The following is a 23,997-nucleotide window of genomic DNA, read 5'->3' on the forward strand; positions in this document are numbered from 1 at the left end:
GGCATGGAATTGTGATGAAAGGTTAAAAAATGGGGAATGTTTGACAGAGAGAGTGGTGGGGAAGAACTAATCTAAGTCAATCCAACATGGCCACAGTCAAATGACTGAAACAAGTAAAAGAGTAAAAGTATGTTTAAATAAACCCATTTCAAGAAAGTATTAAGTGGGCCGCAAGATAAAAGTCTGCAGGCCACATTCAGCCTGTGGGCCTCAGGTTGGCCAGCCCTGAACAAGACCATTAACCCTGACAATGCACCCTAGAGTTAGCTTCTATATTCATCAAACAGTCCATTCTCTCCCTTTCAAGAGGAATATACTTTGATCATTGTAAACACAACTGTGTTCCATTCACCCTAACCTTTCTAAACTGTCATAGACAAACTTCTAATATCTCAAGGGTAATGGTAATATCCATCATCTTGAATCTATTTCTCTCATTAAGGGTCCTCAGTATGATTTCTCCAGTGAAAGCTGCCCATCTATGGGCTCTGTTTACCTCTCATATCTTGGGTCAATAGTTTCCTGTCAGATCATGCTGTTGTTGCAGTTGCTGATAGAACTCTCTCTATTAAAGACCTGGGCAACGACGATAAAGGAGGACCTTTCCAAAGTCTCAGGTTCGCAGGTGGTTGGTCTGCGCAGATGGAACCGCAAATGGCTCGCTATCTCCAGTGACCTCGCACAGGACCGTTGAGTGTGGGCCGCCATGGTTCGTGATGCCGTCAGGATCAGTGAAGAAGCTGGCTCAACTCACCCTGGGTGAACGCTGTCACAAGTACATTTACAAGTAAGTAATCCAACAGCAGGGACCAGCTATCGAAATTTACAATTATACAATCAAAAGTAGGCAAAGAAGCTAGATCATCAGTCTGATCATTGTTGGCAAGCAAGGGTCAACTATGGACATGCTTTAGTCTAACCCAGTGTTTCTCAACTGGGGGCCATATAAGATTTTTGGGGGTCCCCTCAATGAAACTCCACCTGTCTAAAACCCGTGGACATATTTACAAAGTCAGAAAACAGCACAGCTCCCATGACTTTAGGAAACATTTTTTCACGCTGAGAGTTGCTGAAGCATGGAACAAACTGCCAGCATCAATTGTTAGTTGTCGGAGCACTGCATCCTTCAAAACTTCCATGCTTTCTGAGATTCACCAACACTACACCTGATTTTCTCCTCTCCATACACACACAAGCATGTATCTGACTCATACATTGTTCGCTTTCCAGACATTAGTACATTACTGCATATACTTTATACGCACTTTCTGACAAGTTGTGGTGCACCTGAGCACTGCATACAATAATTTCATTATTATTATTATTATTATTATTATAGAAATAGTAAATTGGGGATCCACAATATTATTTTAAGGGCCCCTGAAAAGTTTTGCTTTAGATATATGTGTTGGTATGTATTGCAAGAAACTTCTAGGTTTCTTTCTCTAACATTTTACATAGTTCAATCTATACAGGTTAGTGTGAAAAACAAAATAAGAATTTTGTAAGAAGTTTCTATAAAACTAGTTTTTAAACAGCGAAAGACTATGAGGGTCCACCAGAATAAAATAGTAATCAAAGGGGTCCTTAATTAAAAAAATGGTTGTGAACCCATGGTCCAACCAAATATTCTGCACCCTTTTAAATAAAATGCACTAAGGGAGATAACTCAAATAAATCAATACTTTTGGAAAGGACAATTTGATCTTTGTCAGCAAGGAACAACTATGGACGTGTTTTGTTAATATATGCCTTTTGCCTCCAATTGCAGCTCAAAAAAAAAAAAAAAAAAAAAAAAACACTGCCTGCAACACCTGGAAAAAAAATCATTCACTCCAAAGTTGGGTGGCATTTATCCAGCATTGCAACTCTTGTGGTGCCACCATCCAAACTACAAAGGATGCTTCAATGTATTGTATAACTTTCAAGTTCTTCCATTTCCCAAATTGCAGCTGATCCTTCTGGTTCCTTAGCCGAAAGGATCCCTACCAATTTTGTAGAATCCCCCTTTCTCCATTGCTCAACCATGATGGCTTTGTTAGCAGTATTTCTGCAGAAGAAAATCTACACTTTTGTTACTGCACAACTGCATACATTTGGTAAATAATCTCCAAATCTATTCCCTTTCTTTTCGCTTGACTTACTATCATGTATCCATTCCATATATGGCCAAATATATGGATGCATGTATTGTTGCTTTACACCAACAAGACCAGGCCTGGCCAACTTGAATTACATTGCAGGCCACTTTAATCACATCAAGTTTTTCAAGGGCCACTTGTATATTGACAGAATTGAAAGCATTTTGCTTTCTCATGCTATTATTACAATAATGAATGAACAATCATTGATTCAACATGAAATATTATCGTTGCAAAAACGGGAGTATCTTTCTTTTTTACTTTTTGTTACAAGCTTTAATTTTTGATAAGAGTTTTTGGCTGTGTGGTAAGTCGCTTGCTTCTCAATCACATGGTTCCAGGTTCAGGCCCACTGCATAGCACCTTGAGCAAGTGTCTTCTAGTACAGCCTCAAGCTGACCAAAGGCTTGTGAGTGGATTTGGTAGAAAAAAACTGAAAGAAGCCCGTCATATATATGTATATGTATATATATGTGTGTCTGTTTGTGTGTCTGTGTTTGTCCCCTCAACATCGCTTGACAACTGATGCTGGTGTGTTTACATCCCCGTAACTTAGCAGTTTGGCAAAAGTTACCGATAGAATAAGTACTCGGCTTACAAAGAATAAGTCCTGGGATAGATTTGCTCGACTAAAGACAGTGCTCCAGCATGGCCACAGTCAAATGACTGAAACAAGTAAAAGAGTAAATGCTTGTTTAAATAAACCCATTTCAAGAAAGTATCAAGTGGGCCGCAAGGTAAATGTCTGCTGGCCACATTTGGCCAGCCCTGAACAAGACCATTAACCCTGACAATGCACCCTAGAGTTAGCTTCTATATTCATCAAACAGTTCAATCTCTCCCTTTCAAGAGGAGTATACTTTGATCATTGTAAACACAATAGTGTGTTCCATTCACCCTAACCTTTCTAAACTGCCAACTGTCATCCTATTAGACAAATTTCCAATATCTCAAGGGTAATAGTAATTCTCAATCATCTTGAATCTATTTCTCCAGTGAAAGCTGCCCATTTATGGGCTCTGTTTACCTCTCATATCTTGTATCAATAGTTATCTGTCAGATCATGCTGTTGTGACATTTGCTGATAGAAGTCTCTTTATTAAATCTGGTGTGTTCCAGGGTTTGGTTCTATACCCAATATTTTCCCTTCTATACATCAGTTGTCTACTTGTCATCATCATGTCTAGCTGCAGTCACTTCATTCTTTCCTAACCTTTCTTCTCCAAAAGTCATCCACATGCAACCTAGACATCTCACAACAAACCTACACTGACTCCATCACAGAAACTGTGAAAACGTTTTCCTGTGAAGTCATACGAATATTTTCTCCTTCAACAGTAAAAAAAACAACAAAATCTGCGCAGGAGTGGCTGTGTGGTAAGTAGCTTGTTTACCAACCACATGGTTCCGGGTTCAGTCCCACTGTGTGGCACCTTGAGCAAGTGTCTTCTACTATAGCCTCGGGCTGACCAAAGGCTTGTGAGTGGATTTGGTAGACGGAAACTGAAAGAAGCCCGTTGTATATATGTATGTATTTGTGTCTGTGTTTGTCCCCACAACATCGCTTGACAACCGATGGTGGTGTGTTTACGTCCCCGTAACTTAGCGGTTCGGCAAAAGTGACCGGAAGGTGCAGCTGCACACATATTCTAGCCTGCATGCAGAGAAAGGCCACTCAACTAGTTGGTACCGAATCACCCTTGGACAACCAACGACCCATCATCACGCTTTGTCTTCTATTCAGCTACTCTACATAAGTCTCTACTTCTCGGAGCTGGTAGTCTCATATCCCTGACACTCCCTATTCCCTCGTCTTTCTTTCATTACTCATGCAGTGTCTTATCCCTTCCCAGGTTTCTCATTAAGTACTACCCTCTGTTTTTCCTTCTCAGAATGTTGGCTGAAATTTTCTCCCTATTCATGTCTTTTCTTTACTGCAGCCATTGCCTTGAAATAGTTTAAGCAAAACGTTGACAACATCAATCCCCGGTTTTTTTGAGGATCGGCGAAAGCCATGAACACTGTTCTTTTCTCGGATCTTTTCCTTTTGAACGGCACTTCAACACAATTTCTAGTTAACTAAACACTTTTAAACTTCGTATACTGGTAGAATGTGTTTATAAAACATCATTTTTTCTCTTGGCTTTATTGAGAAAATTCTATATGAAGTGCCCCGTTCAAAAGGAAAAGATCCCTTTTCTCTACTGGTTGCAAGAACAAACCAACTAACAAACAAAAAAAATCATTGTTTAGCGCCAAATTGAAAAATGAGCAAAACCAAGCTTAAAATGAGAATCGCTTTTCCCCTCACTACATTAAAAATGATGCTCCTCTTCCCACCCAAATATTACAGTAATTATTTTCTATGATAATGGGTATCTTAATTTCCCTTCAGATATTTCGCGACGCACTTGCCTACTCTAATTTCTGTCATTCCATCACTAAACCAAGCGGAGCGCCACCGTTTGTGCAGGGGGAGAGAACTCTTGCTTCCAACTGTCAACAAGAACATGGCGATTGCCAAATCGAGTCGATGTTGTAGATTGTCCATAACTGCCCAGATCGACTGCATTTGCCAGCCAAATATCTTGCCGATGGCCGATGATCATTGAGTTCGTTTCCCGGTCGACGTCCTGGCATCGTTCTTCTTCACCGCTCGACAAGCAGTTCGCCATGGCTTAGAAGCAAAGGACGACGCTCGCCGTAGTCCTTGCTTCTTCTTTTTTTTCTTTTTTTTTTTTCTTAATGTAAATCCTTGAATGTTTCGCCACTTGTTTCTCACTTGTTAAGAGTGGAGAGTTGAGTGGAGAGTTGAGTGGAGAGTGGATTGGAAGCTGAGGGAAGCTGTCAACTCCTTCTCGTAGGCTATACAGACTCTCTTTCTCTCACTTACTCTGCCTTTCCTTGTACATTTCTCTCTCTCTCTCTCTCTCTCTCTTTCTCTCCTCCACCTGGAATGAACATTAGACATTTACTTAGAAATTTGGTTTTTAGAAATTATTCATCGTCGAGACGTTTACAAATTACTCAACTCCACCAAGCACCACCACATATACATGCACTGTTTACTACACTCCATCACTATCATCTCCGTTATCAACAGTCAATGCTTGTTGAATCTTCAATCTCCACATGTTGAAAAAGGTAAGTCGAGTTTACATTTTTAAAGAATTTTACCTCTCTCTCTTACACTTTCTCTTCCTCTCTCTCTTACAGTTTCTCTTTCTCTTCCTCTCTCTATCTTTGCTTTCTACTCCTCTCCCTCTTTTACTCCTTACTTTCTCTTTCTTATCTCTAAGTCTCAATATTTCTCTCTTCTTCTTTATCTGTCTCTCCCCCTTCCTCTTCTTGTTGCTTCTCTCTCTTTCTTCGTCTCTATTCTTCACTCACTCTCCCCCTCTCTCTCTCTCTCTTCGTCTCTATTCTTCACTCACTCTCCCCCTCTCTCTCTCTCTCTCTCTCACTTTTTATCTTTCTCTCCCGAAACTCTATTACCTTCATTTTCTTTATATCTACTCATTCTGCATAACAGCTCTCCCTTTCTCTTGTTCCGAGTTCAAAATGTCACAACGACCGAATTTGCCATTTATCTTTTCGTTGGGGGCTGCAAAATGCGAGATCGAGACCACTCATCTTTAACACATCCGCTAAACAAGAATGTTTGGCTCTGACTCAACTTCTCAAACGGTCACTGGGTATGTTATAGATAACGACTAAAAAAAAACTCCCTCGAATTACATTACACAACTCTTTTATATCACAAAAAGAACCAACCATAGATACCCTGTGTCTAAATAAAATACAAGATGGTTACGACTGAAATATCTTAGGTCATATCTGGATCCGGTCAACTCGGAGCTAAACAACAAACAAACATAGACACCATTAACGATTGCAGTATATATTGGAGAATGTAGTTCTAAGTATACAAATGTCTGAATACATTACAAGACTATCACAGAACACCTTTGATCGTAGGTCTACTGTATCAAGACTGACCCAAAGCTACAATCTCATCCCCCCAAACGTAACTATAAACACTATAAATGTTAATTCTTATTACAAGACATTTGATGCAAAGAGTCTAAATAAAATATGGGATAGCCACGGCTAGAAAATGTTTGATCAGATATCTGCTGGATCAGGGCAGACCTGGGGCTACACAACATATTTGCTTATGTTACGTTCGAAATATATCTTTTCTCATATAAAGTGTATGTGTGTATGTATGTATGTATAGGGTGGTGTAAGTGGTTTATGTGTGTGTATGTGGCTATATATATATATATATATATATTTACACACACACACATATATATATATATATTACATACATATATATATATATACATACATATATATATATATACACACACACACACACCACACACACACACATATATATATATATATAAGTATAAATAATATATATATGTTTACATAAATAAATATATATAAAAATACATAAATAAATAAGTATATATATATATATCTATTTCTTTCTCTCTCTCTCTCTCTCTCTCTATATATATATATATATATATTATATATATATATAGTAGGTAGTAGGATAAATCCCAGCTATGTTTACATAAATAAATATATATAAAAATACATAAATAAATAAGTGTATATATATATATCTATTTCTCTCTCTCTCTCTCTCTCTCTCTCTATATATATATATATATATATATAATTATATACACATATAATATGTGTATATAGTAGGTAGTAGGTTAAGTCCCAGCTGTTTCCTCTTGAAGCACATCTGCTTATCCAATTTATTACAATCCAATATGTATCTCAAAATACATATCAAACTTGAGAAATATGGGAATATTTGTAGAGCTATTGTAAAACAAAAACAGGAAATTGGAAAGTTTTTTTGCAAATGAAACGCATGTAATGCTGAATGAATACTAATATATACATATATATATATATATATATATATATATATATATATATATATATATATATAGGTGCAGGAGTGGCTGTGTGGTAAGTAGCTTGCTAACCAACCACATGGTTCCGGGTTCAGTCCCACTGCGTGGCACCTTGGGCAAGTGTCTTCTACTATAGCCTCGGGCCGACCAAAGCCTTGTCAGTAGATTTGGTAGACAGAAACTGAAAGAAGCCCGTCGTATATATATATATATACATATATATATATATATATATATATATATGTGCGTGTGTTTGTGTGTCTGTGTTTGTCTCCCTAGCATTGCTTGACAACCGGTGCTGGTGTGCTTACGTCCCCATCACTTAGCGGTTCAGCAAAAGAGACCGATAGAATAAGTACTGGGCTTACAAAGAATGAGTCCTCGATTAAAGGCGGTGCTCCAGTCAAATGACTGAAACAAGTAAAAGAGTATAAATAATAATAATAATATTATCTCAACTGATACTGCGGAATTCCTGAAGTAGATCCAAAGGAAATATACCCGAACTACGGATGACACCATGTAGCCCAAACTGTATCAGTGCTTTATTCGGCACATCAGCACACTAACTGTAGCAATTCAACAATGATATAATTAAATCAAAATATATAGAAAAAAATTAAATATACAATAAAACATATACCTATAATTAAGTAAAATACACAATAATATAGGCACAGGAGTGGCTGTGTGGTAAGTAGCTTGTTTACCAACCACATGGTTCCGGGTTCAGTCCCTCTGCGTGGCATCTTGGGCAAGTGTCTTCTGCTATAGCCCCGGGCCGACCAATGCCTTGTGAGTGGATTTGGTAGACGGAAACTGAAAGAAGCCTGTCGTATATATATATATATGTATGTGTGTGTTTGTCCCCCTAGCATTGCTTGACAACCGATGATGGTGTGTTTACGTCCCCGTCACTTAGCGGTTCGGCAAAAGAGACCGATAGAATAAGTACTGGTCTTACAAAGAATAAATCCCGGGGTCGATTTGCTCGACTAAAGGCAGTGCTCCAGCATGGCCGCAGTCAAATGACTGAAACAAGTAAAAGAGAAAAGAGTAAGAGTATACCTATAATTAAGTAAAATACACAATAATAAATAAATAGTATATAATTAGTATATATATATATATATATATATGTATATAGTTAATAAATGAGATTGAGAGAATCTCTCTATAGAAAACACTTTGTAGTGCTCAAGAGACTTGAACTGATGCTCTGCAATCTTTACCAAGGACTGAGTCTGATGTATAAAGAGTGGCTACAAGGGGAATCCAAGGGAGCAGATATGGAGACAATGATCACATATATATACATGTATATATATATTCTGTATATCAGACCCAAGGAGTTTTATCTGTTTATTTGCATCATTGCCTCTCTCTATATATATACATATGCATGCAATCTGTGTATATGATCAAGTGATTCCGAGCTGGCAGAACCGTTAGCACACCGGGCGAAGTGCTTAGTGGTATTTCGCCCGTCGCTACGTTCTGAGTTCAAATTCCGGCGAGGTCGACTTTGCCTTTCATCCTTTCGGGGTCGATAAATTAAGTACCAGTTACGCAATGGGGTCGATGTAATCGACTTAATACCTATGTCTGTCCTTGTTTGTCCCCTCTATGTTTAGCCCCCTGTGAGTAATAAAGAAATAGATTCTGGCCGTGACCATCCTGTCTGTTATTTAGACATTGTGTGCACCATCCGAACGTGGTCGATGCCAAGTCAGCCTGACTGGCTCCTCTGCTGGTGGCGTGTAAAAAGCACCATCTGAATGTGATCGATGCCAGGGTCGGCTGACTGGTGCTCCTGTGCTGCTGGCACGTAAAAAGCACCCACTACACTCTCAGAATGGTTGTCATTAGGAAGGACATCCAGTTGTAGGAACATTGCCAGATCAGATTGGAGCCTGGTGTAGCCACTGGCTTTCCAGACCTCAGTCAAACTGTCCAACCCATGCCAGCATGGAAAACAGACTTTAAACGATGATGATGGTGATGATGAGTGTACCTAGATCTACATTAGGCATTGTTCTGCAGCTGGATATCCTTTATACTCTTTACTCTTTTACTTGTTTCAGTCATTTGACTGCGGCTATGCTGGAGCACTGCCTTTAGTCGAGCAAATCGACCCCCAGGACTTATTCTTTGGAAGCCCAGTACTTATTTTATCGGTCTCTTTTGCCGAACCACTAAGTGACGGGGACGTAAACACACCAGCATCGGTTGTCAAGCAATGCTAGGGGGACAAACACAGACACAAACACACACATACATATATATATATATATATACATATATACGACAGGCTTCTTTCAGTTTCTGTCTACCAAATCCACTCACAAGGCATTGGTCAGCCCAGGGCTATAGCAGAAGACACTTGCCCAAGATGCCACGCAGTGGGACTGAACCCAGAACCATGTGGTTGGTTAGCAAGCTACTTACCACACAGCCACTCCTGCATATTACATGACCAAACTCCTGCACTCTTTCTTTTTATCATGCTATATCTGGTTCCTGTTACACTCAATTTTTCTCTCTACCCATTTACACATTGTTATAAATGCACACGGATGTTGCACATCAAATGTAGCATACTAGCTTCGTCCCTTTCTAGTCTTTCGATGTTCTCCGCATTCAGGGCCCATATCACACAGAATTGCTGTACATGCACGAGCATCATACAATCTGCCTTTCACTCTGAGAGAGATAGATAGATAGAGAGAGAGAGAGAGCTAACAGAGGTAATAGCTCTGAATTTTCTCCAGCTAGTTCTTATTCTGAAAATAATACTTCCAGCACATTCTCCTCCACTGCTGATTAGGTCACCTAGATAACAGAAACCATCTACTATCCCTAAGGAATCTTGTGGGCATTTGAGAAATTTAATTCCTGTATATTCTTAGTGTTATTTGCTTCTGCCTTTTCTGCTAACTTTTCCTGTAATTTCACGTCGTCTCTTGTTTGTCCATAGCTTGTACTGAGTATTCTACATGGAATTTCTACTTATAACTTCCCCATATAGGCACAGGCATGGCTGTGTGGTGAGAAGTTGCTTCCTGGCTACATGATTCTGGGTTCAGTTCCACTGTGGGGCACCTTGGGCAAGTGTCTTCTCATATAGCCTCAGGCCAACCAAAGCCTTAAGAGTGGATTTGGTAGATGGAAACTGAAAGAAGCTTGTCGTATATATATATATGTGTGTGTGTATTTGCATTTGTGTTTTCTCCACCACCACCATCACTGCTTGACAACCAGTGTTAGTTTGTTTATGTCTCCATGACATAGTGGTTTGGTAAAAGAGACTCATGGAATAAGTACCAGGCTTAACAAAATTAAGTACTGGGGTCGATTCATTCAACTAAAATTTCTTCAGAGTGGTGCCCCAGCATGGCCACAGTCTAATGACTGAAAGAGATTAAATATAAAAGATAAAAGACAGGAAGCAAGACCATTTTCCTGAAGGTAGTAGAATCCTGTCTTTATTTCCCCAGTTCTTAGAACTTTGGTCTTTCTTAAGTTAACTGTAAGGCCCTCTGATTCCAGGTTTTGCTTCCACACCTGCAATTTCTTCTCTACAGCTTCCACCTTGAGAATGAAGTCATTGGTATTGTCCCCAAGAGAGCCATGACTGGGTTCTTCTGCTTGTGTTGCATGGTGCAGTATCCTGTTGCCAGACATGGGGTCCTCTTGACCCAGGGCAGTACTACCTCCTCAAGGCACTTGATGTAGGCCGGCCTCCATGTTAAATCTGAATCTGTGTGGGAAGATGAATAGAGGCATAACTTCACCATCACTAGTGATCACCACAGACACCATGATGTTGACTGGATGTTTGATTTTTATCACTCTTGATACATGTCCTCAGATTGACACCTAATCACTCTGAAATGTTTGTACTGGAGCCTCTGGTGTGAATGCCAAGCAACACAGCATGTCATTTCCAAATTTCTGGCAGAGTGAATTGCATCATGGTGCTGTTTTTTCTCACAGACGGTGCCCGACTGACCCTACTATACTGTGTATTCGACAAAATCAAAAACAAACAATGCTCATGTGCAAAATGAAAAGTATATAAAATGGCGACAATTTATCCATTGCACCCTGTGTGTGTGTGTATATACATACATACATACGTACATACATACATACATGTGGGTGCTGAAAAGTTCCTGGCTTGGGTAAATGAAAATACAGCAGTTAATTATGATTTTATTGAATACATTCCACTCTCAGATTCACACACTTATTGTAGCAGCCCTTCAGTTTTTGTAAGGCCTGTTAAAAAAATTTGGAAGGTTGGGCTTGCAACCAGGCCTTTTGCAATACCCTTAACCCTTTCGTTACTGTATTTATTTTGAGATGTTCTGTGTTTCTTTCAATTACTTTAAATATAACAAAGAATTTAATAAGATAACTTAGTTATCATTCAGCTAGTGTTAGGAATATAAATTGTGACTAAGGTTTGGTGGAAGATTTTAATTAAAACCTTAAGTAAACAAGACATTTGTACAACAGAGCCAGAGCCGGTTTCGGCCGGGTTGGTAACAAAAGGGTTAAAGCAAAGAACTTTTTAACATATCCCTCATAATTATTTTCTGAAATTATTGAATGGAGGAAACTGAAGTAGATAGTGCCTGTGAGTCATGTAGGTTATTTGTGTGTTGGGTGAGAGATCAAGGTAAAACTTGTAATGAATAAGATGATTAGATATGGACAGATGGCATTTCTTATCATGAAGGAAATAACGTATTAAAATTTCATAGAGGAAAATGAATATTTATTTGTAAGTTTTCTTGAGAAGCATTTAAAGAATGGAAATTCGTCGTTTTCTTTCCATTTTGCAATAAACTTCTTTTAAAAGAAAGTCTTTTTTATTGTTGAAAGTATGTTGAGAAATATATATTTCTTTACTGCTCACAAGGGGCTAAACATAGAGGGGACAAACAAGGGCAGACAAACAGATTAAGTCGATTATATCGACCCCAGTGCGTAACTGGTACTTAATTTATCGACCCCGAAAGGATGAAAGGCAAAGTCGACCTCGGCGGAATTTGAACTCAGAACGTAGCGGCAGACGAATACCTATTTCTTTACTACCCACAAGGGGCTAAACATAGAGGGGACAAACAAGGACAGACAAACGGATTAAGTCGACTATATCGACCCCCGTGCGTAACTGGTACTTAATTTATCGACCCCGAAAGGATGAAAGGCAAAGTCAACCTCGGCGGAATTTGAACTCAGGACGTAATGGCAGACGAAATACGGCTACGCATTTCGCCCGGCGTGCTAACGTTTCTCCCAGCTCGTGTGTGTACATGCTTGCTGCATTCATACATAATTTATTCATAGCAGTCTTGGGGAAACGACAGTGGGCTGACCTATGCAAATTACCTAGGCTATCAATGTGTTCTATTTTTTCTATACCTCTTCAGGATAATGTTGGACACTTGTTATGCTGATGATTCCTATTGAGGCAGAAACACATGTCCATGATTGTCCTCTTATCTCCAGACAATAAACCTGTCCTTTTCTGTAATGGCATGTCAGCTTTGGAGAATGTGAGTCTTGAGATTATCTCCCTTCCTCGTATGACAGGGATCTCAATTGCCATTTTGGAATTATGATATATTTTCTAGAAAAAAATAAATAAATAAATGCGCCCTTTTAAAGCCTAGCCAGGCTCATGGGCCCAGTTTCCCGGTTTCAATGGCATATGTGTTCCCCAGTTGGACGGGATGCCAGTCCATCACAGTGTTACTCATTTTTGTCAGCTGAGTGGACTGGAGCAATGTGAAATGAAGTGTTTTGCTCAAGAATACAACGCGTCGCCCGATCAAGGAATCGAAACCACAATCTTATGATCATGATGCTGACATCCTAACCACTAAGCCACGTGCCTCCACATATTTTCTAGAGGCAGAAATAATTTCAATAAATCAAGAATTTATGCTGTATGGTATTGAATATACTTGAATTTGTCTATGTTGTTTAAAATGTTTAAAATAATAACCTTTGTTTGTGTTAGTATGTATAATTATATATACATATATATATATATATTTTCCGTTTTTTTTCTCTCTCTCTTTCACAGCCAAATCACTTCACCTTCAATGTGCTGCATATCTTCACTGCGTATCACTGCAACCGCGCTTGAACACAAGTCCTCACAACCTCTCTTTAGTAGTATACTCAATCCTCCTACATTTGTGTTTGCTTCTTTAAAAAAAAAACAAAAACAAAAAAAGAAACTCTAAGAAAAGATTCATTCCTTCTCATTTCTTCAGACCAACCTTGAGAGTTTATAATTTCCAAAGTAATGGTCGGAGAAAATGTAGAATCTATTTATTTATTAATTTATTCAAGTTTTACTTCAGCTGCTTCACCAAATCTTAATATTTCTCTTACATAGTTGGGAATAAATATATATATATATATATATATATATATATATATATATGTATGTATAAATACTCACACATACACAAAGATCTGATTCCCTCTGTCTTTCTTAAAAATCTCTTGAGATTGTCTGCGTACAATAATTAATTGAATCTCTGTGATAAGAACTTCTTAATTACTTCATTAAGGCAATGTTGTGTATACACTTTAATTGTACCAAGCCTATGCATTCTAGTCACGTACTCCCCCACTTTGTTTTAAACCAAAGAGTAACACTCTAGTCAATTATTTTGGTTTTATAAATCCTCCAAGCTTTACTTCAACCATAAAAGTCACTATATTATATTTGAAAACAAAATTCTGCATTTACTTAAAAACAAATCCTCCCCCACAATTCAAAAACGAAGTATCATTAAATACTATTATTAGTAAATATTAAGAGATTTAATATCCTTAAGAAAATCCATATTATAATTTGTCATGTTCATTTCCCCTTGAAAATCCAGGACCCTTTTGTCCAATGTAATATCATTATCACTGTTGTCTTCCTGAAAAGGAAGGGAGATAAATGTTTTTTTATGTTCCCTTTGAAATTTGTAAAATCAAATTTTCCCTAAGATATATTAGCTACACTTTACTTATGTAGTACTCCTCTTTTTAGGTGTAATTAGTCTTAGACGGGTTAAGTATGGATAATTCAAAATAGCTCAGAATATTCTAATATAGTAATTTGTTTGTGTGCATTTAGAATTGTGGAGATTGAATTTGAAGTCATTTAATTAAACTGTAAGATAGTTTTTACAAAAGAAAAGAAGCATCATCGTCATGTTAATTAACACTTAGAATATAACGACATACTTTAGATGCTCGACACTAACAAGGCTGCAGGTCTTAGCTGTAGCATTGTGTCAGATTTTAGTGAGGCTCTTGTGTTTGGAAAAGTGTGTTTGTCTGTGTAACTAAGTAGGAGATATGCAGATGGCTGAAGAGAAGAAGGTGTCCGGAAACCATGCAAGTTTGGAGAACTTACAGCAAGTACCACTGTCACAGAAAAGTGTTGAGCAGATCATTACATTTCCTTGGAGTCGTGACCATTCGTTGAGCTGCTACCATGGCTTGGACCAGAATGTCAAACCCGGAGAATACGTCCTTCTCACACTCTTCATGGAGTTCTGTTCAATTACTGAACACAAGATTGAACAAGTCCTTGCTGAACCACTTAAAAACCATTTTTCTAAATCTCTACAAAGAAATGAGGACCCCCAGTTTGACCAGCTGCTTGCCTCCCTCGGCTGTGTGGCCGAACAAGGCCTGCCATCTCTCCTGCATTCCTTTCTTAAATGGTATGAAAAACAGTCACTTGTTGACAACAGTCACCTCCTTGATCGTTACCGTATACGAAATAAAGGAGAAAAAAACTTCCTGTGCGAGCGCCGTGAACTGGCTGTTGATTATGTTTATTGTTTGGTGCTGATTGAGATCTTACCGAAACTCTCATACCACCCAGGCCATGATGAACTTGTCACATGCATTATCAACCAGGGGTTCCGGCATTTCAAGTATAAAGATGGTTTACAGGCAAATCCAAATGCTGGCAATATCAAACTGATTTCTAGTCTGTATGCAGAGGTGATCGGTGTTCTGGCCCAGTCTCGGTTCCCACCGATTCACAAGACTTTTCTCAATGAGCTGAAAGAACTGAAGCTCCGTGACCAAACACCATTCACGGCACAAAGTGTTATTAGCCTGTTGATGGGCCTGAAGTTCTTCCGTGTCAAAATGCACCCAATTGAAGATTTTGAAATGTGTGTCCAGTTCCTGCACGAGTTGGGTCAGTATTTTCTCGAAGTAAAAGACCGGGATATCAAACATGCCTTAGCCATGTTGCTTGTGGAAATCCTACTGCCTGTTGCTGCCCAAGCGAAAAATGAGGTAAACGTCCCAGTTTTGAAGAATTTTGTCGAGATGCTCTACTCAACCACCATTGATATGACCACGAAAAAGAAACACACTCTTCATTTATTTCCTCTGGTCACGTGTCTGTTGTGTGTTAGCCACAAACAATTCTTCCTTAGTAACTGGCCATACTTTCTCACAATGTGTTTGTCTCAGTTAAAGAACAAAGAAGCAAAGATGTCACGTGTTGCCCTTGAATCTCTCTACCGCTTGCTCTGGGTCTACATGGTGCGGATTAAATGTGAAAGTAATACAGCCACCAGGAGTCGACTTCAAAGCATTGTGAACAGTCTCTTTCCAAAAGGCTCAAAGATGGTAACACCACGCGACACACCGCTTAATATTTTTGTCAAGATCATTCAATTTATTGCTAAAGAAAGACTGGATTTTGCTATGAAAGAAATAATTTTTGACTTACTCTGTGTTGGAAGACCAATCAAATTCTTGACACCAGAAAGAATGAGTATTGGTTTGAGAGCCTTCCTAGTTATTGCCGACAGCTTACAGCAGAAGGATGGTGATCCTCCGATGCCTCAGTCTGCAGCAACATTACCTTCTGGCAGTACAGTCCGTATCAAGAGAACATTTTTGAACAAAATGCTGAGTGAGGAGACAGCCAAGGACATTGGTCTATCATGCTACTATCCTCACATCCTGAAAACCTTTGATTCAATCCTTCGTGCTTTGGATGTGCAAGTAGGTCGTCCATTATTACAGACAAACTCTGAAAACACGGGGAAAGAAGTTGACGAACTCATCACCAGTGACCGTAAACCTAAAATCGACTTATTCCGCACATGCATAGCTGCAATTCCCCGCTTGATACCCGAAAACATGTCAAGCCAAGAACTTGTCGAACTGCTTACCCGTCTGACAGTACACATCGATGATGAATTAAGAGGTTTAGCATTTCAAGCTTTGCAGAACCTGATGCACGAATCTCAAACTTTCAAAGAACAGGTCATTCGAGGTTTTGTGCAGTTTATTCAGCGTGATGTCAGCGACACAGCATCTCAGCCACTGGACGGTGTTCTCCGTATGTTAGTGCAGCTGCTAGTCCAGTGGAAGAGCAACCCTGGTCAGCAGCAGAGCCTGACCTCGGTACCAGGTCAAGGAGCAAATAAACTGGACGGTAGTAATGGTGCTACTGGTCGTGAATCAGTCGAACTTGTTGTACTTCACGATGTCGAAGGGTTGGCTCTTGTCATGCTGTGTAGCATTCAACTCGTCATCCGCAAATTGGCTCTGCTTCTACTCAAGGAGGTGCGCAACATCTTTACTAGTTGCCAACATGGTTCATCGACGACTTGCAGCAACTGCACTACATCACAGCAATCTAATCATCATCAACACTATAACCACCACAACATAACTCGCCATCACCAAAACCTTCTCCAACATCATCACCATCACCATCACCTCCATCAGCCACAGTTGCAGCAACTAAACAAGTCAGACGGTAGTAAAACCTGTTTAATTGACCAGATGGAATGTATGTGTCTGCCAGTCATGACTAAAATGCTTGCAATTCTTCCACCAGATGAGAAGGCGTCTCTGATTGCCTGTTCCAACATTGATCTGAATTGGATAATCGATCGAGCAGCCAGTACCTGGCTGTCTGGTGCCAGCCAGGACAGCCAGGACATGCACCAGCTGATGGTCAACTCCTCGTTTAACCAACCGGACCCCTGGATACATCGTCTCGTTGGACTTATTGCATCTGAGGAATCGTTCAAGAAGTGTAGTCATGCTGTCAACTGTGCGTGGATGATTGTCTATACTCGATTGCAAATGTTGTTTCCATTGGTTGATGCCAGTTCCCAAACCAACGAATATCGGTCGTCAATACTACGTTCTGGAAGCAAGAAAGTCACAAATGACTATGATCTCTACCTACGTCTTTGGCAAAACTACGTGATCCTTGCTTGTTGTTTAGCTCAACAAGGTACAGTTTTACCATATCATCGGTGTGCTTCTCCGGATCTTGGATTTTCCCCAGAAAGTTTTCCACCATTGTCTTCCGATAAAACAGAGAATAAACAAACAGCTCAGAGCAGTAACCTCTTCCGTTTGCTTGTACCATTGATAAAGTGTGAAAGTGCCGACATGAGGGATTCCGTTGTTAACGGTTTGGGTTACACCAATCCCACCGTTTTTAAAGAACTCCAGGAAGAACTACTCCCGTACTTAAAGGAAGCCAACGATAAGAAAGTCGATAACATCAAACAAAGGCGCAAACGTAACAACCTGAGGGTTCAACTGACTCGACTGTTCAAACTAATGGCTGAAAACGGGACGTTTGGACTTCACAATTCTGGAGTCATCGATGCTGATAAGAACTGCCTGAACTCCATGTTCCTTGACTACATCGACGGTGCTCGTGTTTACTTAGAAGGTGAGAATGAAAGAGATTTGCCAAATATTCAAGAAGTGAGATTACATTTTAGTAGTTTTATTCGTCTGTTGATCCAAAACACTCCGTTGAAACAGAGGAACACTCTACTCTCGAAAGAAACCCGTCACAGTCTATTCCATCTTCTTGCCATCTGGAGTGGCCACTTCAGTTCATCGTTCGTGCATCTTGAGAGGAAGCTGTCTAAGGAGGAGGTCAGTCCAGAATTGGAGCTGGCCACTGTCAGAGCCATGTCTTCAGTATTGACCTGCGGTCCAGTTTTTGACTCAAACGGCCTGAATGAAGATGGCTATGTTTATACTTGGCTCGACGCTCTGTGGAATTGTCACGAGACGGAGATGCAGGAACAGATTCTGAGCTTGGCCAAAGAGACTGTGATTCTACTGTTGGACTTCAACCCAGATGTACAATATTTACTGGACTGGGTCATTGACCACTGCTATACTGCTAACATGGAAGTCGCTGACCATTGCTTAAATGCCTTGGCTGCTGTGTTTCAAACTAAGGAGTATTCTTGTGATCTGATTGCCATGTTGAATCTAGTCGTGTTGAATGTCGGCTGCACTCGCATTGAAACTCATGACACGGCACTCCAGTTACTGCGACTTCTCGACAGTTACTTCTTCCAAGACAAACCTGTCTTTGAAGAATCTACTCTAGACGCATCCCAACAACCGAATACTCTCAATGATATTTTGTTGACCGTGAACTATGGTCAGTCTCAAGTAGTCTTGTCTGACCAGTTGGTCAAATTACATCCAGACATGACCGTGCCGATGTTTTCTGAAATCACCCATCGGTTCCAGACTGCACGTCCAGCATTGCGAGAGGTTCTACTCAAATGTCTGTTGCCGTGGTTACACAACATCGAACTTGTTGACCCCTCTCTGCCATCTTCTACTGCTATGTCAAGTTTCTTGACCAGTGTCCAGGACAGCCAGACCGATAAGGTAACCAAGTCGTACCTGGAAGGTGAAGGCTGGGGGTCTGCTCAGGCCACAGAAATGGTACTAAATAATCTGCTGTATATTACTGTGAAATTTGGAGATAGTCACCCGAGTGAGATTGAACACCTATGGGCTGCTTTGGTAAAATACTGGGCCAACAATTTAAGGGTAGTCGTACGATATTTAGTTATTGTCACCAATATGTCGCCAACAGTGTTACTGCCCTACGCTAAACGTGTTATCAGTTATCTCGGCCGAGCTAAACCAGAGAAACTTGTCGATGAATTAATGAACGAATTACAAACAGTGGAAACTTTGAACCAGACCATCGAACGCACCCAGACTCCACCATTCTATCGGTTGTCATCTTTGAAGAAGTCAGCTACAAACGCCAACACCACAGACGATGAAAAGCTTGGCCGTACACAGGCTCCGGAGAATTCCCTAGAAAAGGGGGTACTCCACACAAAGCGGCACAGTACGTGCGAAGAGATCACAACTGAAGGCACCCCCTGTACCGATTCCACTACGTTTCTCTGTAGTATATCAAGCATGTCCAGCTCTTCTTCGGTCAGCAGCAGTCATGACTTAATGGAAGAGAACTGTGCAAGCCCCACCAATACTCCGGTACCTTACCCGCTTCCTATGCCAGCTTACGGCGGATATTTTGCCCCAATGTCTGAGCTTCTACCAGATACGTTTGTTCCTACTGCTGGACTACATCGCAGCTATCTTGGTATAATGTTTCTGTCTGATCTTGTGCTTGATGGCCTCGATATAGACTGGACACCTCATCTACCTTTGCTACTGCACATTGTCTTTTTGGGACTTGACCATTCTCGAGCGATTGTCTACGAACACTGTAAGAAAATATTTCTCAACTTGTTACTCTTCCAAGCTTCAGTTCCTGAGCACCAGTACATTGCACGCCTTTTGATCTCACGAATGCCACGACTGAAGTTGCTGAGCGATAACCGCAAGACTTTTACTGCAGACAGCCCAGCTGTTGAAGAAGATAATTTATTGTGTAATCAGTTAACGAGCACTACACGAACCACTGCTGACCTCACCAAAGACTCTTCTCAACATGACTCAGTGGAAACAACTGTGGACAGTCTGTTGTGCTTTCTGGCCAGTAAAACTGGGAAACCACTTTGGAATTATGAAGATATCACTCCTAAGACTCTTACAACTATCAGTTCTTCATCATTGGACTATTTCTTAAAGTTAGTGGTGAGGGTGTTTGAAGAATTGGTACCCTTGGCCCTTGTTGAACAACGATGGTCACAGATAGCCCTGCAAATGGCATTGTCCTGCTCTTCCAGACATTATGCCGGCCGTTCCTTCCAGGTCCTACGGGCTCTTCAAGTGCGTCCATCTACACAAATGCTGTCTGACATTCTGTCGAGACTTGTGGAAACGGCAGCCGAACAAGGTGAAGACATGCAAGGGTACGTAACAGAAATTATGTTAACCCTGATTGCTTCTGTAGACAACCTTGACCTGGAGTTGAGGCCCACTGACATGATGCGGGAACTATTTTTATCGACACCAAACCTCGCGAAAGAAAGCTCCACTGAAGTTGCTCGTGGTTCTGTAGTTAATGCAAACTCTGGCCCTGCACACACACGTAGCACTAGCTACACTGTATCCGTCCTGTCACGCCTGACTGCTTGTGTTGCAGCTGGCATGCCACGTGTGCGTTCGCCATCAGAAGTGCACCGGTCATGTTTGGCCAAATCCCACAGTGCTCAGTCTCTGAAGAACTTTGACGAAGCCAGCACTGAAGATAAACTAACGATTGTTACTCAGATGTTCTGGATGGCCGTCTCTATGTTGGAATCAGACTACGACTACGAATTTCACCTTGCTATCAAACTTCTGGACAAGATTCTGAAACACTTGCAGCCCGAAAGACCTGAATGCCGGGAGAAGCTTGATAAGATCTTGCAACAGATAAAATGGAATAATTTCCCTGGTGTGCAGATTCTTCTGTTAAAAGGTTGCACTTCACATGCATTAGCAGAGCCAACATGGCTCCTTTTATCTCAATTGACCCTTTGCATCAATGCTCCAGTGATGGACCCCAGCGGAGCCCTTGGTTTCCCCATTAACGTCATCGCCTTACTGCCTTATTTAATACACCACTACGAGAACCCAAGCTCAGAATGTCGTGAGGCTGCTGATCGAATTAGTCAGATGTGTGGTCAGCAGTCTGAGAAACTTCACAATCTTGCAACTGTAATGTCTCTTTATAGCCGAGGGACTTTCAACAAGGACAGTTCGCAGTGGACCAAATGTGTAGTGAAATACTTGCTCGACGTGTATGCGTGCACCAGTCTGAGCATGATTACATTCCTTGTTGAAGTTTTGGAACGAGGACCAATTAATTATCAACCAGACATTCTCCAGATTCTTCACTGCATTGTCCATTACGTTGATTTCAACACAACATGTAAAAAGGTTTTGAACCAGCAACTGTTCTGCCCTGTGTCACGCCACACCAAAGGGATCCACTGGAAGGAAGCCTTAAAGATCCTCAAGCTCGCAGTCACTCGATCATCTACCCTTGCTGCTGCCTTCCCAAGTGGCGGTGATGCAGGAGGTCCACCTGGAAACCGTTCGTCCTTTGTGGCAGATACCGGCATCTTCCGTAAGAAGGAGTTACCAGGACTGACGCTAGACTTCACAGTAGACTTGTCCAATCGAGCGTTGATTGGTCACAAGTATCTGGGTATTGATCTGTACCCGAAAGAAGACAACAAGAATGTCAGCCTTCTGTCCGTTAGTCGGAAACATTCTGGTAACCAAGATTACGAGTCATCCTGGAAGAAGCCAATGATGTCACAGACGCGTACACGGGAACGATTGATCAGCCTGCTGAACTATTTCGGACAGCGCATTGGGCTGCCCAAGAGCCCTTCGGTGATATTCAGCCAGTCCAGTGACCAACAACACAGTGTAACATCCAGTGGTGAAGAAACATCTATTCCAGAAACCCCATCAAACGATGCTCTGTTGAGCGATACTAACAGTAGTGACCTTATGATGACCTTCAAAAGGTTTGATTTTCTTGACAACGAACTGGAGAAAGATGAACAAAACGACGACTATTTCTCATTGGGCGATCGGTGCCAGTCGTTTAATCTTCACAGCTCCGAGATTTCCTCAAAGACCACATTTGGAAGCTCCCCTGAATTGAAACTACAGGACAGTATAGAAGACCTGAAGGGTATAATGTCAAGCGATATTAACTGTTTACTTGAAGTGTCAACGTCCGATGAAGAATCGCAAACCCCTGGAGCCGATGAGGATGGAATGCCTCGTGACCTTCCATCCAGTAATTCATCAGCCATGCTACAAAACGATACATTGATTGAACGGGATACATCTAGCCCTGTCCTAGTGGCCACCTCGTCCAACAGTTCTCCCAGTGAAATAGATCTTATGGTGCTCAGTTCCAGCACATCCCGTGCACTAAGTCTTGCAAGTCTTGGTGCCATCTATTTCACTATACCTCCTGATGAAGCATGGCAAACTCATCTGCACCAAGTTCTCACAGATTCCTCAGTATCGTTGACCAGTGCCACTTGCCTCATCTTCCCTCGTCTTTATAACGAGCATAAGAAATGCATAGCTAACCTGACGCAGGAAGCGTGCTCATACATAGGCGAACACGACAACTTGCAAGAACTCACCACCAAATTCATGCATATCCTTGACACGCTGTTTTCCCAGATGGAATGTCCGTATGTGTTTGTCCAACCAGAGTCTCTGTTGGAGAACAGTATTATTGACCGACATAAGTTCTGTGTCCTGGAAATTCAGGAGTGTTTAGAAATGCTAAGCATGCGACTCACTCAAGCCGAACAGTGTCTCGAGACAATGAAGTCCATGGCATTTCTCGAGCCTCTAAATGAAGGTGCAGCCTCGGCCGATGCGAGGAATTCCAGTATTGATGACCAGAAGGGGGAGATGTGTCGACAGCTCTACAAACTGCTTTTCCAGCTGGTGTTACTCTTCGAAAGTTTCATTAAGGTCGTCGATATCTTCCAGAACCTGACTTTGACCGGCCAAGCTTTAGACATGTCCAGCCAACTGGCAACGATAAAGCAGGAGCTTGCTGCCAGCCTGTCGGAGCTTCAGACCGGTCACACGTCACCATTGTACTTTGATACGCAAATCACACCAAAGCAGGAGGCCATTGCATATCTGCTGGAGTACCTGCAAGGAAAGCAACATCTTAGTACTCTGCAGCTCTTGCGGATGTTCCGATACCAGTGGCCATCAGACGTCTTTGGAACAACCGAAGATGACGACATCATAGCTTTACTAAACATTTATTGCAGCTGCGTTGCCCAGACGACAGGCATATTTGTGCTTATACATCCAGAACCGGACTTTGGCCAAGTGTATAGCTTACTGATGGAAGTAAACAGTCTTTTGTCTTCCAGATGGCCTCATTTAGTATGTCACATTCACAGAAATGAAATTAGTATTAAACCATCAGATTCTAGTACATTCTAGAAAACATTATTTTAAACATTTCTTCAAAAACACATACACAAACACACATCCCACAAAAAACAAAACAAAAAAACAAAAACAAACTTGAATCCATTTTTACAGGTAAACCAAATGAAACAGTCATTAAAAAATTCATTTTTTTAATTTAAAAATATATTAACAAGACATTGTTTTTAATTTTAAATTCAATAAAAGATTTAACATGTGAAAAGAATTTTAAATAATGTAAAATAATTAAAAATCTAAATACATAATAAATTAAAAAAAAAAGAAGTGAAACTGTTGTGAATCTCAATGAGATGTGGTTTGGGATTGAAACCTGAACCTTTGAGACCAAACTGAACTGAATATCTTTGTACCTTTTTGACTCTGAACAACTGCTGCTTAATGCATTTATTGAAGATATAAAAGTTTACCAAAATGATTTATCATCACCGTGTTTTCAACAGTTTTATGTGTTTATACTTTTTCATCAACATCATCGTCAATGTCATCTTCATTATCACCATCATTCATTGATTTACATCCATTTTCCATATTGGCATGGCTTGGACAGTTATGCCTGCTCTCCTGAATGGGTCAAGGGACTACCTTTCATTCATGGGTTTTATTTTTGGTTAGGTTTCTTCAGCTCGGTATATATGCTTCCTAGTGCC

At 40.6% G+C, this 23,997-nt stretch overlaps 1 protein-coding gene across 1 annotated transcript; it reads left to right on the top strand.

Moving 5' to 3' along the window:
• Positions 1-4,619: 4,619 nt before the first annotated feature.
• LOC115224305 (protein furry) lies at positions 4,620-23,775 on the top strand. The gene is made up of 2 exons (XM_029795148.2): positions 4,620-5,285; positions 13,191-23,775. Exon 2 carries the CDS (start codon positions 14,471-14,473, stop codon positions 23,339-23,341), a length of 8,871 nt encoding a protein of 2,956 aa, XP_029651008.1. The 5' UTR covers positions 4,620-5,285; positions 13,191-14,470; the 3' UTR covers positions 23,342-23,775.
• The last annotated feature ends 222 nt before the right edge of the window (positions 23,776-23,997 follow it).

The sequence above is a fragment of the Octopus sinensis genome, linkage group LG25 (assembly GCF_006345805.1).
Source record: "Octopus sinensis linkage group LG25, ASM634580v1, whole genome shotgun sequence".
Lineage (NCBI taxonomy): Eukaryota > Metazoa > Mollusca > Cephalopoda > Octopoda > Octopodidae > Octopus > Octopus sinensis.